The 17,824-nt window shown below is 44.4% G+C and overlaps 1 protein-coding gene across 2 annotated transcripts in view; it reads right to left on the bottom strand.

Moving 5' to 3' along the window:
* The window catches only part of LOC149361070 (cytochrome P450 3A40-like), an 80,375-nt gene that overhangs the window by 32,968 nt on the left and 29,583 nt on the right, over positions 1-17,824 (bottom strand). For both annotated transcript variants that reach the window (XM_089569449.1, XM_089569448.1), the window contains exon 2: positions 1,689-1,892. In XM_089569449.1, coding sequence (XP_089425575.1) covers positions 1,689-1,871 — 183 coding nt within the window. In that variant the 5' untranslated portion in view covers positions 1,872-1,892. The remainder of the gene's footprint in view (positions 1-1,688; positions 1,893-17,824) is intronic.

A 17,824-nucleotide genomic window follows, 5' to 3' on the forward strand; every position in this document is an offset into this window, starting at 1 on the left:
AAGATTTGTATTGTATATAGACTTGTAAAACACGTTGCGGGGCTAGTTGGTTATGCATATTCTTTCGTTAAAATTAAAATTATTATTTCGTCCTGTCATGTCCTCTGTGTATTCGTCCTAAAAGTTAGCACTGCTTAAATTTTAACGAGATTATAGACTTGTGTGCAGGAGTTTTCTATACAAGGTCTATAGACTCTGAAGACAAAAGTCTATGGACACTCTGTTGACTGTTAAACTTTTGTAAGGGGACTGCTTGCTCTCAACCGCCAACCGCAGAAAACAGCTGACTATCGCTCGCATGGAGTGAAGCGACAAGGGAGAGAAGCTCTTCCATGAGCCAGCCAATAAGCAGTAGCTTGTCTGCAATTTGGCCGACGACACCACCTAAGCCAAGACAAATATTCAGATCGCGGCCACTCCCACGATCACTTCGAATTCGAGAGTTGCAATGGATTGACGCTGCAGCAGAGACCTCATAGTTTAGCTAGACTGCACCGCTTGCCGGATTAACGTTGCTCTTTTTTTCGCTCCATGCGGTGGCGTTAACTCTAGACTTGTATTCAATCACTCTTAAAATGCACCAAGCTTTTTTTAACAAGTTTTTGAAGTCGAAGCATTGCGCCATTCTTCCTTAAAATATGATCAACAGAAATCTACAAGAGAATGGCTCCACAGCCACCCGCGAACTTACAACATGAAGGATACATACACGCCGTTCTCGTTGAAACCAAGGTAGCTTTACTTGGCAGTTGTACCAGTTATGATAATTCTTTTGAGCCATGGACATGGAATTGCGTCATTGTGACCGCCTGCACGATTGTAATTTGCCTTGTCCGCCGCGCACTAGGGAATTGGCTTTCTTTTCTCAGGTGGCTTATTAACGAGGAAATTGCTCCTGACCAATAACTGCTTTCTTTTGTTCTATCGCTCTTACAATACTGTATTATCGTTTGGAGTACCACTGGTATCACTAACGTGACCTAGTTGCATCGTCTCCAAAAAAGAGCTGCGAGATGCATTGCTGGTGTTCCTTACCGTCTCCCTACGAGTGACCTCTTTTTAAAATACGAAATCCTGCCCGTATTCGCTTTACACGAATACAGACTTTTAATGAGATTTAGAAGTACTTCGCGGAGCCATGAAAATTATGTTGGTAATTTGTCAGAACTTGCAAAAAACACCCATATTATACAAACCAGAAATAAAGAAATGGGGCTAGTTCCTACACCTAGAGCATATTACTCAGAATAATCTATCTCTTATACGCTGCCAGTGCTATTAAATAAATTCAACGAAGAAATGTTTGACCCTTTCCAGCATTCAAGTACTGTTGTTAAGAATTTTTTTCTGAAAATGTTTGTGTGATGAAGCTGCATGTATTTTTGTGTTGGTACTTTTTGTGTTTCCTTCCCAAGGTGTGTTATCTTCTTTTGTGCTATAAGGTATAGCGCAGAATTTATTGCCGCTTGTCTGATGCAATGCCAACGTGAAAAAAGGGGGTAGGGCCTCTGTCAAGCTTCCGAGCTTTCAGTCCTGTCTCCTTCTCTAGTATAGAGAAAATAAAAGGCTGATTGATTGATTGATTGATTGATTGATTGATTGATTGATTGATTGATTGATTGATTGATTGATCTCCTGGTGCAGAACACAATACGCTCTGCATTATTGTATTCATCCGGTGCTCATACCTTACGAGGGTCTTTTAAAAGGTCTCTCCAGTTCCCGAACAATATGCTGCTTGGTTCAGGTCCCGGTATCCCATACCGCTGGAAGAGGCGCTGCTGTCGACGTCTTTCTCGGAGCCACACCATCACACCGACGGCCATGACGGTTAGGAGACCGGCCAGCACGCTACATATACCCAGCTCCATTTCACCGAAGGCTTGCGTGAACTGCGAGACATGAGGATATAGGGGCTACACGATTAGAGCAAACTTGGGTCATTCCCAGTAGACAATCATAAAGATTTATGAGAATGTACTTGGCTGCACAATAAAGTCAACAATGAACAATTAGGCACTTTATTAAGAACTAATCCAGTCTATGCGATCAGCGCTTGAGATTCCTGAAACGTGAGAACATATTGGACAATATGCAGGAACAGATACAGCAAAATAGTTAACGTATAATAAACTGATTTGATCACCACACCATTCATTTTAAGAGCATAACATTCAGATGAACTGCGTAGCGTGTTCCGATACAACTCTATTCAGCTTCCTAGTTAAAAAAAAATTCGTTACTAAGTGCACAGTTCTTTTTCTAACGCTTCAGGAATCCATGTGAACTGTTTTTTTTTAATCTAGGCACTGGTTATTCGATGAATATGAAAATGACCAGTGCGGATATGACATCGCTCGTATTGTTTTTTTCTGCCACTTCTGATGAAATGCGGTTGCCGATATCTTGCGCTATTATCTGTATTTGTTAAATTTGTGTTGTTTAGTGGTTTTCCTAATTTCTAAGCTTGCATATAACCGCTCATACAGTGTAATTTTATGTTGCATACAGACCAAACCAGTGCCTGTGTTGTACAAAATGTCAAGCCAGTGGCGTGAGCCTTTCTCAAACTGTCCATTGTGACAGCTTTTTCCTACGCTCCTGGCATCACGCACTTCTTACTTGATGCGAATAATCTTGATTTCAATTCAGTAAAGCGGAGGTTTAACTTACAGTGCGCAAATGTTCTTAAAACCATTATATCTCATTATTTCTTGCACTTACCTGAAGCCTATTTATTTATTCAGCTCAAAACAACTGCAGAGCTGCAAAAAAAAATGCTCGAGGGGCTATAGAAAGCATGAAAACAATGAGTGGCCTAAGAAACGGCATCTGATGAGTTTAGAAGCATAAAGAAGAGATGAAACGCAAGTTACCATTAGTCGGCGATAGTTCCAACCAAGTTTGCCAATTTGCAAACCTAAAAAAGCAAAAGATATATTGCCAGTGGCTCGGAGGTTCGGAAAGATTGCCCAGATGGAAATAGGAGAAAATGAGAAAATAACGTGTTTTCATTGTGTCAACACGTTTTGGCGGGCTAGTTGGTTAAGCATCTTGAATAAACAGCGCGAACGAAGACGAGCACAAAAGACAAGAAAACGGACGACACAGCGCTGACGACACATCGCGTCGTTTTCTTGTCTTTTGTGCTCGTCTTCGTTCGCGCTGTTTATTCAAGATTCATTGTGTCATTCTAAATAAGCGCCAGCAGGAACAGAGCAGGGTTCAAGAAAGGTGAAAGAGAAGCAAGCGCAACCATCAGCCGTACTCTGTCTAGAACATCAGTGGGCGGCTCGGACATAAAAGCCGGGCTGCAACATTCAACATGGCTTGCTCACGGAAGACATCTGTGCAAAGAATGAAAAGCGCCGTTTCCCACACTTGCAAGTAAAAAGCATATGTAAGCAGTGTTACTGCGACATCCATAACCGCAGTGAAAGGAGATTTATAGGCCACCCACAACATTCAAATACGTTTGTCATCTAGTTTTCTGTCTACCCACACTACTCGTATATCGTTCAGTCTAAACGACTACAAAGTGTTCCTAAGTTTCAACTGCGAGTTGGACATATTCTTTGTCGGCAAACAGTAAAATCTGAAATGCCGTTAGGGACACAAACAATAAGAGAGGACAACATGTAATTTGGTGACAAATAAAGCGCTCAGCAACTCGTCGTCCTGTCGTGCCAAGGCTAGTTTTGCAGCCAGCTTTCGTGGAAGCTAGCCAGGCAAGCTGTTTTAACGGTGCCGTTTGAAGGGAACTGCATGATTGCTAGTAACTACCATCAAAATACGCATAATTTCGTCACTGAACGCGGCAGTCACTTGATTTTACTGCACTTAGTTGTCAGCATGCTACAATCTATTAGGAGTTAGATATCGTAGCAACTAATATTTTACATCGCAAGCAAAAGCTTCAAATACCTGTAGAAATTATCTTTGAGTAGTCCGCAAATGTAACAATACAGTCGCTCTCCAATACGAATATCCACAGGCTGTTGTGGAACGTCAGAGGGTATGCGTTTCATTCCGTACCTCTTTCCAGTCGTGTCGTTAGGGCACAGAACCCTAACGTCTCAGACCTCAAGTTTTTACATGAAGAAGATCTAGATTGAGCCACGAATATAATAAGTTCACGCGTTTTCTTAACTATGAAATTAATCATGGTTATTGAATCAACGCAAAGTGCTAATTTGCTTCGCATAATGTAGCAAAAAATCGCTGTGCCAAGGCACCAACCACCCATGTCTGCAGTCCGCGTGCAGCAACATGCACGGTAATTTTATCGTAGTTCTTGTGGTTAAAATGTTTCAACATGGCTACATAATAGATGGTCTACCTACAAAGAAACGTAGTTGGTATTTCGGGTATATCTGGTAAGGATGACGAATGGACGCACTTTTACGATGCGGTGTCAGTTGTTTGTGCAAGTGATGACTCATACAATGAACAGTGTAGATGTAGAGTAGAGAGCTGCAGGATAGAAGCCCATACGTCAAAGCAGGGCGGCTTATTGTGGCGAGTCTGTGCCGTTTTCGAAGGGTGAGGCACTAAACGCTGACGGCATAACTACAAAACAAAAATTTCCCTCACGTCATAACAAGACGTTTTTTGGCGGTAAAAATAAATCTTCGAACACTTAGAGGTTCCTTGCGACACACGAGACTAGGACGTAAAAGAAGAGGCCACGAATGTTGACTACAACCGCATTTTTCGTTAGTTAGTTGTCGTGTCTTTTTTCTTTGCCCTCGCCTCATGTGTGGCGCTCAATTATAAGGTAATACTGATGAAACAGGGCCAATTATTTGTCTCACTGACCGAGAGGTGCATTTTTAGGTAGCTTTATAGCTTCGGCTTTGGGAGCTGTTTTTCTACACCTACGTTTTTGAGCAATGCATTGTGGCAGAATTGTGCTGACGGAGTTTTGCTCATAAAAAATAAGCAACAGTGCAGATTTTTTAAAGCATATTTACTTGTTTAAAAACGCAATACAGAACTCATACTATGAACAGTGACGGAAAAAGAAGTGAGTGCACTAAACCAAGAGAGAAGTTGGGAGCGCTGACAATAAGCAAGTTGCTTGCTGTTCAGCAAAAGGGTACTGCAAATAGCGTTGCTTCTTTCCCAGTGAAGTTACGGCTGCCCGGCAGAACAAAGGAAGGACTGGAATTTCATCAATACGTTCAAAACTATCATAGTCCGGATAAAACAGAGTCAAGAGCTCAACCAACGTAGTCCATATCAAACTTACAATCAAGAGCTCACACAACTAGAAAGCAAGGGAAGGCACTGGAAGATGAGTAAATACGAATAGTTACTCTGCAGTAGCATGAAAAGTCCAAAGGAACAAATGCTGCAGGAAACTACCAAGGAAGATTTCAATAAAACTAGTGACCTCATTAAAGACTTCTCTGGGTCTAATAAACAAACAGAAATAGTACCTCAGCATCCCGAGATTTTTAAACGGGCATGAAAGGCGACATACAATACTCCCTTCTCTTATCTACGATAATAATGCAATATAATTGTATTCCATCAACATAACATCTACAAAACAATCTGTACAAAATCCTTGTCACATGCAATTTTCAGTGCGCAGTAACATGCTTGTAGCTTAAACGCTGAAGGCAGCATTGAGATGGTCTCTGCAAATGATAGGGCAATAGATTTCTCGATTATCAAAGCGTTCCACAATATTTAGAGGGATATAAAGCAAATGTGTTCTTCTGATAACTGCCAAGCGCACGGTGGTCGTAGGGTTTTTTCACATCGAAAGCAAATAACTGTCAGGCACCATTTCACACAGTACAGTCAGCGCAAAGCACCGAAAGTATAAGATATAGAGGGATAGTATAAGAGCCACTGCCCACAGTTGTGAGAGAATTGGAGGAAATATTTTTTATAAAAAATTGTACTTTAGAACGAGATGCACACAACTAAAACATTTTAAAACCCCTTAACTATTGCGGTATATTAAACTGAAAAAAACGGCACAGATATATAATCATTAATTTTTGGCTCATCTGTGTCTCCCTCACCGACAAATTAAGCGCTTCAGTTCCACTTTCCCGATGATGTCGATGGCACTTGGTTCTTGATCGGTATCGAGCCCCGCCTTCGCTTCCTATGTCATCGATATCCCCGCCTTCGCGTCCGATGTCGAAGACCTTGCACTTAATGACTATTTCCTGCGCAGACGTGAGAATGCCAAGCGCAGCAAGTTGCCTGATTTTTTTCTGCTCAACATTGTTAGATTGATTTATTGAAGTGAAATCTCCACTCTTCGAGCAGCAACTTGGAAGGTTAAAGGAGTTATTTTTTTACCTTCAGTGAGGCTACACACGCTGACGTCATAACACTGGACTGGCCACAGCTGGAGCCGAGCTCCGCCGGCGCCGCGCCGCTCGCTTCGGCACTGCGCCGAGCCTCTGCCGTACCACGTGGCACGACAATCTACTACGCGTGGTGATGGAAGCCGGTCATTCCCTCGTCTAATGAGGTATATTCTAGGCACTATAGTATAACTGAGTTAAACCGCAGCCATTTTGTAGCGAGAGCTACATTACCCGCAGTCTCGCCCCTCCGCCGTGGCTGTCGGTCGCCATTTCTGCGCATGCGCGAGAAGCCGCGTAACGTACGAGCCGCCCAGCTGGTGCGTTGCACGCCGACCGCGGAGCAGACGCCGCTCGCCTCCGACCGAGAGACGGCCGCGTGTTACGTTACGGATCACCGGTCATCTTTCTGGCAGTCAGTAAAAGTGATTAACCTGTGCCGCCTTCACCACATGCCTCGTCTTTAATGTCGAACACGAAGCCATGACGATAAGCAAAACAACTAGACGTAACCAGGGATAACCGTACCTCTCGTTACATATAACCTGGCATAGCTGACCTAAGCCACTGCCATCTTTTGTAGTTTCCTCGTTGTATATCCAGGCGCTGCTCAGTGCTTGCTGATGTTCACAGGGCCCTGTCCGAACACAGCAATGAAAACAGGCACCAGCGCGTGACTGGTGCTCTAGAAATGCGTTGTTCGCGGCCTAGTTTTCGTTGCTTTATTTCTTTAGTCTGGCCTTCTATTACGCTGCACTAAAAAGTGCCGAAGTCGAGCGACAAGTGCTAGCATAATCGTGTGCAACAGTCTGAACAAGTGAACAAGAGGCGCCTGTCAGCACCCATAAGTCGCCACCAGTGTAGCACTGCCGTAACGGCACCAGGCGGCATGCCCCTGGCAACCGATAAGCGGCGCTCGGAGCTGGAAAACAGAGTTTATAAATATTACCTAGAGGGAAAACCAGCGCCACCGCCTATGCGGGAGTTCTTTAAAGAGCATTTCACCCGCGGCGGGAATAACAGGAAGACGACATTTCGACCCACCATGGAGCCCAACGAGGGGAGGGGACAGGAACTTGCAAGCAAGCCCTGCCCACGCCAGCTGTACACCCCAACTATAACCAAATATTATGCAGCTTAGGTTAGTTGGCCACACAAGGTTAACCTTAGCCGCCAGGAAAAAAGGAAGATCTAAGAAGTAAAGAGGAGTCAGGAGGGTTGCAAGAAGAGAGATAGGAAACTGAAAGATGGAGGGGAGGAAAGGAAAAGGCGACTGCCGATTTCCCCCGGTCTGGTCAGGCCGGAGGTGCCATCTACAGGAAGCTGGGGCCAAAGTGGTGTGTTGCCTCCGCCGAGGGGCCTTAAAGGTCCAAACGCTCGGCATCGGCTCAACCACCAGGATCCCCTTTTCCCCGTACACGGCGATGCCACGCACGGCTAAGCGCGGGTGCTCGGGTCCGTGGTGGCGCACTGCTCACCATCATTCCCCTGCGGGGATGTCCCTGCGGATGGTCAGGTACCCGTGGTGTCGCAACTCACCAACGTCTGCATAAATTAGACTCCCCTGCGGGGTGAAGTCAGTTTAGCCGCGTTGAGATCGGGCATATATTACGGAGGCTTTCCGCCTTCTTCTGAAATTCCTTTAGGACAATGACCTCGACTCGAAATGGCGACAACAGCAACGGATGAATATTATGTGTGTTTGTGTGCGTGATGATGTAGTAGTACTAGTTCACAGCTCTGTCCCCAGTCTTGCAGTCAATATTTAAGTGTCGCTAGGTGGAGGTATTGCCGGCAGTATAATTTCAAGGTTAACCCCACCAGCAGTGAGCAACAACTGAACTCATGCATCATAGCAGAGCCTGTAGTGTTACTTGATTCCTCCGACAGCTGCAAAGTCTCTCTTCACTACATGTTCTAAATGCCACGCTTGTAGAATGCAATGCCATGTGTAGGTGTTTTTTATGGAACTTGTAAGAAACTCCTGCCTCCATATCTCGTCTAATGAAAATCTCAACTAGAAACTGAAACCACTCAATACTCCCTACTTTTACCTTTACATAAACTTTCTATGCATACTTTTATATACCTATACATAAACTTTACATACATACTTTTACCAATACAAAACTTCTTCGGGATACCGGCGTCATCATACAGTGACCCGTGCTCGAAAGCCAACCACCAGACAAGTACTAGTGCACTCAAGTGCGTGACAGCGCGTAACAGAAAGACCCTGGCAACTTCTACGAAGAGTGCCCTTAGGAAAAGAACCAAAGCCGCATGACAAGTCAGCACAGCGACATACCTCACTCAAAATGCCGGCACAAGTGACCGGCGAACGTCCAAGTATGCCAAAATCTGATCTGCGGCGCTAAAAGACTGAGCGTGCATATTGTCATTTTTTTTTCGCATTTCAGACAGATGATGTCCGACGCATTTCACGCCACTCAGCGTTCGCGAGGAAAAAAAAAAGTGACATGCTGGTGCAAAAGACAACACACTGGAATGCAGGCTGGCAACGAGGCGAGTGCCGAACGTCCTTCAGCGTCCACTCGTTTAGAGCTGGAACTTCCTGCGCAAAATGAGAGTTATTTTTGCTGCAGTGGTTGTTCATGCTGGGCACCGCTTTTAACAAGCTCGATCGCCTGCACAGACCAGAGCTGCAAAGGGGCCATTTCGCGCGTGACCTATATTATCCGTATTATCTAGTTCCTTGAGGCTCAACCGCAAGAGGCACACAAGTATTTGGTTCAACAACGTCTACATTCTGAAACACCGAGAATGCCCGCCGCTGGGGCTCACGGATTATGGCGCTATGCTGCTGGACCCAAGTAGGAATGGTGAAATCGTGCCGTATTTCCATGGAGGTCCCCTTGTAAGTTAGGTAATCTGGATTGCTCCACTACTCACTTCTTCATCTCACTTTCGTTCTCTGCTCCCGCACCTCTTTTTCCCACAGCGTGATTTTGAGACACTGAAAGCTGCTTCGTGGACGCTTTTCTCGGTGTTTGTAGTATTTGTGAATAAATCGTTCATTCCATAAAGAACGTTCGTTTTTGATCTTGTGCATGTACACCACCCAAGACGGCACCGGGTAAGCTGCGAACATAACTTAAAGATCGCGGTGCAGTGCTGTAGACTTACCTAATCACGTCGTCATTTATAGTGGTATTATTCGATCTGAATCGCGGCAGTTAGCAGAGGCTTGCCGTAGCACCGTTACTTTAAAAATAGCGGCACCCTGCTGGTAACATGAGAAAGCTACGTCTGCCGAAACGCAGCCGTTATAAGCTCACGAGATACACAAATGGATGTACCCTTTGCTGGCCAAATATCACAAGCGAAATCGAGTGCACTGTGCTGCTGAGAGATAGCTGGCGCTGCTCCGCACACGACAACGGCCAGCGCGACGTTTTGACGCGTTCGCCGGCTACGCTAGCAGACGCTTAACCTTGCATTAAACCCTCCATTAAATGGGTAAATGCTTGGGCTGGTTGGTTCATATTTGAAAGGTAAAAACGTAGCGCGAAGAGACAAGGACACAGAGAGACAAGGACACAGAAAGACAGACAACACACGGCGCTATTTTTTACGGCGCTGTCTTTCTGTGTCCTTGTCTCTTTGCGCTACGTTTTTACCTCCACTAAAATTCCACGCCGGCTAATGATCAACTAAAAGCAGTATAACGAGACGTACTGATAAACCAGCAGTTTTGTGCACTGATGCCACGCGAACTACAAAAGCGCAGCATTAATCCATTAGGTGCCATGCGCTAACACCGCCTTTGGGTTATCAGGCACTGCGTTGCGGTCACGTGTATATTGCAGCTCAATGTGCCCAAAGCCACTTAAAGCAATATTTCATGTCTCATTGAGCACAAGTATCCCAGCAGCAAAGGTATACAGATAGCCGTGGCATGGCCGGCAGCGCAGTTCGTCCATGTAGGCGTCAAGCTGGATGTGATTATCTCTTTAGCCACCAAACCCCGAGCTGTACTCGTCATGGGAGATTGTACCAATAACGGCAACGACGAGTGATACTCGTACGGCTCGATGTTGCACCACGCCCACCATCAAATACGAGTTACGGTCGGCACTTGCGTCGGTTCCAATTTTCAACACAGGAAGACGGTAGTTGTTGATGAAAAGAAAAACAAAAAATTCGAGCATGGTGGCAACTGCCATCGGCCCGTTTCGAAGGGGACGCTCCTGTCTTCCATCCATACATCCGTCCGTTCGTCCGTGCATCCGTCCAAGTTTTTCGCGCCTTTAGATTGAAGGTTGAAGGTCTATTTCCGCAACTAGGTGTTGCGAGGATAGCCAGGAAAAAAGCTGTATAGACAGCTTGAGAGGTCCTGGCTTCCTCTTACAGGGCAGCATTTACGGCGGCGGAGTACGACATTAAACAAAATCTAAGAAAAAAAAACCGTATGTTCAGTACATATAATGACACATGTACGTTCAGTACGCAGTACATTCTGCTTGTAAAGGAAAGAATTACATTAGATCAAAGGGCCTATAAATGCAAAAACAGGGAGGAGAAAATAAAGGAGAGCAAAATTGACAGGTGCACTCAAAATGGTAATAGCAAGAAAAAAAGAACTACACGAATATTTGGGGCAATTCTTTCAGAGAAATAATAGATACATCAGGATTCTTGTGGCAGTACAACTGGTTCAGAAGTGTCGGTAAGGTATGCTGCAACATTCGTTTGCCATAGTTTGTGCGGCATTTCTTAACATTCGAGGGCTCTGCTGCGCGGGTATCATACACAGTTCTGCTTTGCTCTAAACCAGCAAGTGTAAGTAAGAGGTCATCATTTTTCATTGTGGCAAGTTTATATTTATAGCACAGCCTATATTTATACATGGATTTCATTGCTATAACGTTGTGTTGATGAAAAAGGCACGCAGTGTGGAAGAAATACGGCACTTTACATGCAATGCGTATAATACGTTGTTATAAGACGGAGTGTGTTAATATTTTCAGCTGCTGTTGTTGCCCACACCATACATCCGTAGTTAGCTATGGAAGAGAACAAAGAGTGATAAAGCAACATGTCATGTTGACTGACGTAGGAAAATTAAAGCAATGGCGGCGCATGATACCAACTGTTTTGGAGAGTTTCTGAACGACGTAATTAATAGGGTCATTCCACGACATATCTGCTGCAAAGTAAACTCCCGGAGTTTTCACAGACTGCACAAATTCTTTTCTGGTATTGTTTAATTCAATTAGAGGAAGTTCAAAGTGTTTGTGACGGGGATGAAACATGACTGCTGCAGTTTTACTAACGTTAATTCTTAAGTGATTATCAGCCGTCCAAGTATTTATTTCTTTTAAGGTTTTATTAGCTCGATTTGCGAGATCAGCCGTTGAAGTACCCGAAAAAAAAACAGACTAGTGTGATCTGTGTAAATTATGTACTTAGCAGTGCTATCGATGCGAACAATATCATTGATGTAAAGAACAAAAAGAAACGGACCCAAAATGCTCCCTTGCGGAACGCCAGAAGCTACCCCTTTCAACTGGGAGCACTCACCAGCAATACTAACAAACTGAGACCTATGTCGCAAGTATGAGCAAATCAGCATATGGGCTATGCCTCTAATACCGTAGTTATCTAATTTTTAAAGCAGCACAGAGTGATTAACAAGGTTGAAGGCCTTTGAAAAATCTAAGAATAATCCATACCATGTTTTTTCATTTAAAATTTTTAGTATAAATTCTTTCTGAGCACGGAGAGCTAACTCAGTCGATCTATTTTTGCGAAACCCATATTGAGCGGTAGTGATAATGTTACATCTTTCAATGAAGCAGGATAGCCGTTTAAGAATAACTTTTTCGAGGACTTTAGAAAACGCAGGTAAGATTGATATGGGGCGATAGTTTTCCTTTTCATTTTTGTTTACTTTTTTATACACCACTGTCAGGGCCAAGTGGATAAGTTGCTGCAGTCAGGCTTTCTACCACCCGTTCTCCAAGCAGTGGCGGAATCTCTGTCGTGGAAACTTCGGAACAAGGTGCGTTGCCAAGAGGAGGTGATCCCTCTGGACAAAGGCCCGCTTGAAGTCGTGCCCTATGTGCACAAGATGGCTCATAACCTCAAGAGGTCGGCAGGTAGGCAATTCAGATTGTTTTTTCATCTCCTTGCAAGCTATCTCAACTCTGCTGGCGCGTGACGGAAGGTAGGCGCAGTGCCGCGTGCACGACGAAGCATGAACACCGATATGTCAACTGTGCCACTGATGTGGTATACCAGTTCCCGCTGCGATGCGGCAGAGTATACGTTGGCCAGACGGGTCAATGTCTCAACGATAGGCTGCGACAGCACTACCGGTCGTTGAAACCTGATAATGGCGCTAATCTGCCGAGAAACTGCAGGGAATGCGATGGCTGCTACCCACAGTCCAACAAAGCCACTATCATCGGAAGGGGCAGGTCGAGGCTTGAAAGCGAGATTTTAGAAGCGGCACACATGCGCAAACTTGGGCTTGATATGTGTGTGAGTGAGCCTTCTGTGGCGCTTTTAGATAAAGAGACCCGGTTTCTGTTAAACATGTGACGGCATCTCATTGCTATTTTTTGTTTGTTTCGATTTATTTAATTAACTATCTCGTGTGTTCCACATGTCACTATCTCAATTCTCGTAATGTAACGGTGTTACGTACGCTATGCGCAGACACAACCTTTGCTGCAACATGTCTTTTTTCCAATAAACTTCAGTTGCTAGTTACCGCTCGTCCTGTCCTCTTCTCGTTCTTCAGTCTCGTCTAAGTTCGCGGGTATTCCTCCACTCCAACACGTCACTTTTGATGAAATAACAGCTCAAGGAACGGGACGAAAACACGAAGGAAGAAGACACAGACACAGACGTGTCTGTGTCTTCTTCCTTCGTGTTTTCGTCCCGTTCCTTGCGCTGTTATTTCATCATGGATTACCAACTAGCCCGGCATCTTGCACTTCTGAACGTCACTTTTGCCCTTTGCATAAGACGCGGAAAAACGCCGGAAACCAAGGATAGGTTGAAGATATGGGCAAGGCAAGGTGCAAGAATGTCGATAGTAAATTTTATGGGCTGTATCTGAAAACCTGACGCATCTGTAGCTTTACTCTTATTAAGCGCTAAAAATTCTGTAATTACTTCATTTAGTGTAACCGGTGTTATAAATATTGTTTCACCATTCCGGGCACTCATATAGGACAGATTTACGTCGCCGCTTGATGTGTCAGCAAATGAAAGAAAGTAGTCATTAAAGGCATCTGCTAGATCAGCACCTTTTAATTCAATCCCTTCATGAATAATTTTTGTGGTCGGTTCGGAAGAATTACCGAAGATAGATTTTAAAACCTCCCAAACTTTTTCCGATTGTCCACCAGTTAAATTAAATCGGTTATAAATATATTGCTTTTCAGTGACACGAAGTTGCTTTGTGACGAAGTTCCTATTTTTTTTTAACGTTTTCAGCGCTTCAGGACATCTACTTTGTAAAAACAGTCTGTCAAGTTTATCTCGTTTTCTTATCAACTGCAACATGTCCTTGTCGACCCATGGTTTCTTACTTTTCTTTGATTGGGAGAATTTCTTCTGTGGAAAGGAAGCATTATAAATGTCAGTAAGAATCTCTAAAAAATTTTCGCATGCTTCATCAGGATCGCTTTCCTCAAAAACATGTTCCCAGTTAACAATAGACAAGCGTTCCTTGAACTCGCACAACGTGTGATCATTTATAGCTCGATAAAAGGATGTTTGGTCCGGTTGTCGTTGAGCATTCGGAGCGAGATTGACAGATGTGAATATTGGCATTCACTCAGAGCATAAGCGATGGTTCCAGATTTCAAGCTTTCTGTTTTGAAGTTTGTTATGAAAAGATCGAAAAGTGTGATTCTGTCGTAATCCGTGTAGGTGACATAATGACATTTTCACAGGAGTGAACGTTAAGTAAAGTATTGAACTCAATTGTTGTGTTACTGTTGGCCAGCATGTCAATGTTGAAATCGCCACCTAAAATTAACTGATATGGTTCATGTTAACAAATTCTAGGAATGAATCAAGAAATAAAAAAGCTCAGCAGAACTGCTACCCGGTGGACGATAGCAGACACAAACTATCCTTGTGCCAGACTCCACTGTCAGGTCTTCGTAATGGGGTGTAATACAACAAAATTCAGGCAACATTTCTGATTGCTTAAGATTCGAAACTTACCCTGAAACACCACGCCCCCTTCTTATGGATCGGTTCATATAGAAACACTTGTACGTCGGAATGACATAAACGTCACCTTCACAAGTAAACCACGTTTCCGAAAACATAACATCGAAACGAGTTTCTACTTCTCTGAAAAAAACAATAAAGTTCTTCCTTATTTCGACCAGATCTGAAATTAACATGAGTATAAGAGGAACAATGAGGATTATCAGGCTTAATGGAACTATTGAGGTCAGAAAGATCAACTAGACCAGTAGAAAGAGCCATTGAAAAAAGAGTGCCGCGTATTACCGCACATTACTGGCTTTACAACTAGCTCAAATCTGCTGGAGAGAGAGAGAGAGAGACTCTTTAATGAAGAGCAGAGAATTTAGCCGGCGTTTAAAAATCGCTGGCATGCTACTCTGCGTAGGGAGGGGAATTTAGGAGATAAAGACAGAAGGAGAGCAGAGTGGAAGAGGTAAAAAAAAAGAGAATAAAATGCGGCCATGAAATGGGTACTAAGGATGCAATGGCGAGTACTGATGTAACCTATGGAGTGATGGCGTGCATAGTCCGTCAAATGGGCTGACGAAGTTCACTGCATGAAGAATGCATGAAGGTGACGTGCAAGTGAATTTAAAGCTTATCGAGATGTCCAATGTCATTTAAATATGTGAATAGAAAAGTCATTGCAAGTCTCTGTTGCCTAAGGCAGGCTAAGGGACCTAAAACTTTGTCCATTGTAAGGGGCACTGAGCAGAGTTTCTGCTTGCAATGTTCATAGTACGCACGCTCGTTAGCATATGCAGGGCACTCAAGCAAGATATGCTCCATAGTTTCTATCGCGGCACAGTTGTCACAGTGCGGACTGTCCATTTGTCTAAAACGGTATCGTAAGCCGTTTGTATATGCAGCATTAAGACGAAGTCGATGATAAAGTGTTTCCAGATGTCGAGGAATTCTGGGTGAGAGTCTTGATCTAAGATGTGGGTCGATTGAGTGAAGAAATAGACGATATGCGAAATGCACAGTGCCATCTCTCGACGCTCCGAGAACTAAGTCCTCCATGTTGGCACGGTACAGAAAACGAAACCGCTGCCCAGCGTTGGGTTAAAACGGCTGCACTTCGTTTGAAAAGTAAAATGCCGATGCAGTGTTGCGCTACCCTCTCCACTGTGAAAAGACACTACGATGCCTGCCAGAACTAGGTGCCTTCCAGCTTTTCGCTTTTCTATTTTTTTACTCCGTCCCAACGTTTTAGTAACACAAAACGCCATGCGAGGTATCATGTGTCAGCACGCGGATCAGTTCGCAGCTTTCGCTTTCTGTGCTGATTTTTGACAAATCTCTCGAGGTGATTTGCGTTTACATTAAGATAAGGACTACAGCCTTTGTTGTCTCTGATCAAAATTAGAAGCCGATTTCATGCATTTATCAACTCCCCGGTCGGGCGTGAATATATGTAGACGCATACTTGAACAACGTAATAGAAAAGGTAATTTTTTTGAGCGGGCCAATCGCTCGTGCCGTGGCGAAATAAGTTCACACGAAGAACCATATGCCGATTACTGCTTAGTTTGCTACGTGTTCAGTTAAGTTTTTCCCGCGTTCAATTAGTTTTAGAAGGGCGAGCAAACTCTCTGGACCATACGCATATGTTATGCGCGTTAAGGAGTCTTTGTGAAGCAATACACCCTACGTATAAAAACTGAGGTGCGAATGCTTTATTTCTTGAGGATTCCTATACCTTCCATATCTGCGGCGACGAAAATCTAAAAAAAAAGAAGCGAATAATATAGCTACTTTATTATGAAGGAGGGACGCATTTATAAGCTAGAAAGTTCGTGCAACAGTGTTCTGAAAACGCTTCAGGCCATCAGATTTTATTATCGTTGTGGCAAGCTTGCAAGCTTCAACAGCTTGCTTCGCAACAAAGCCATTTGTCCAAGTTTGGGAGTAAGCTAATTAAGTTTCGGAAGCAACCGAACATGCTAATTTCGCCCCTGCACACACAGCTTGACCAGCGTATCGAGTCCGTGCAGGCACCTACAGCTGTACGCTCTTTCTCTTATCAAGCCGCCGCGGTAGCTCAGTGCTTATCTGAAAAAAAATTACCGACGATTACGTTACTTCCTAATGCGAAATTTGAGCGCAGCAAATAAGCTGTTTCACCTTTTCGATAGATTGAGGCAAAGAAATCGAGCAACATATGTATGCGCGATCACAGAATTTTTTTTTTATTTTTCACACGTATTCGCAATTTCGGCTCGGGCGGTGCACATATACAGATCCGCCGCCACCGATCTGGCTCTCTGATTGCCACCGCACAGGGGTTGCATTGGAGGAGGAGCGAAGAACGGAATTAAGTTCGATCCGGCGCTTTGACAACCGGAGACTCGCAGGAAGAGGGGGGAGGGGGGCGGCGTGTACACCCAGCGGCAAACGATGAGGGCAGAAGCGCGCGCAGCAAGCGGACAACACGATAAAGGGAGGAGGGAAGAGATAGCAGCGACTGACTGATGCCGCTGACGCCGATAGCGCTGGGGGGATGAAAGGGGGGCGGAGCTAGTTACGAGGCCGACGCCGACGCGAAACCCAGGAACGAACGCCAAAGAGCTGCGCTGTAAAAAAAAGCGTCTTTGCTTACATTTTGAATTATATATGCCCACTTTCCTCTTGGTAATATCGATTGACAACATCGCAATACTCGCTTCAACTGCGTCTTAAGCAACACGCGGTTTCAACGAATTGCGGCGATAATCAACCGACGCCGGGCTCTGAAACGGTTACGTTGAAAACCGCAGATGCGCATTGCACATTACAGTAAAGGAATCGAATTACGCAGCTGGTCGAGGGTCTTGTGTGATTATACTGCAATGCACGAAGCTCCTGGCGTCGGCGCGAACGAAAGTTCGCACTATCACAGAAGTTTGTCAGCACACGTGCGCACTCACCGCAAAATAACCGCTCGCTACCCTACCAGATGAATTCACGTCCACCTGGGAATAAAATAGCCATGATAATGCGTGATGCTTGAACTGGTGCTTTAATGCGAGCATTAAAACTACAACAGCACACGGTCACGGTTCGACTTTCCAACTCACTTTCGAGTGCCGATTATTGCGATCATCAGCGCCAGACTTCAAGCGAAGCTGAGGACGCGGTAGGAGTAAGCTGGCGCTTATTGAAAACACCTACATTTAGTCAAAGATCAGCTGTGACAACAACGCAGCAGCTGAAGCTTGCCGGTTGAAATTCCACTCGCAAGAAGAAAGTAAGCATAGCAAACGATGCACCAG

Source organism: Amblyomma mixtum, chromosome 2 (assembly GCF_055824585.1).
Source record: "Amblyomma mixtum isolate Tamu chromosome 2, ASM5582458v1, whole genome shotgun sequence".
Lineage (NCBI taxonomy): Eukaryota > Metazoa > Arthropoda > Arachnida > Ixodida > Ixodidae > Amblyomma > Amblyomma mixtum.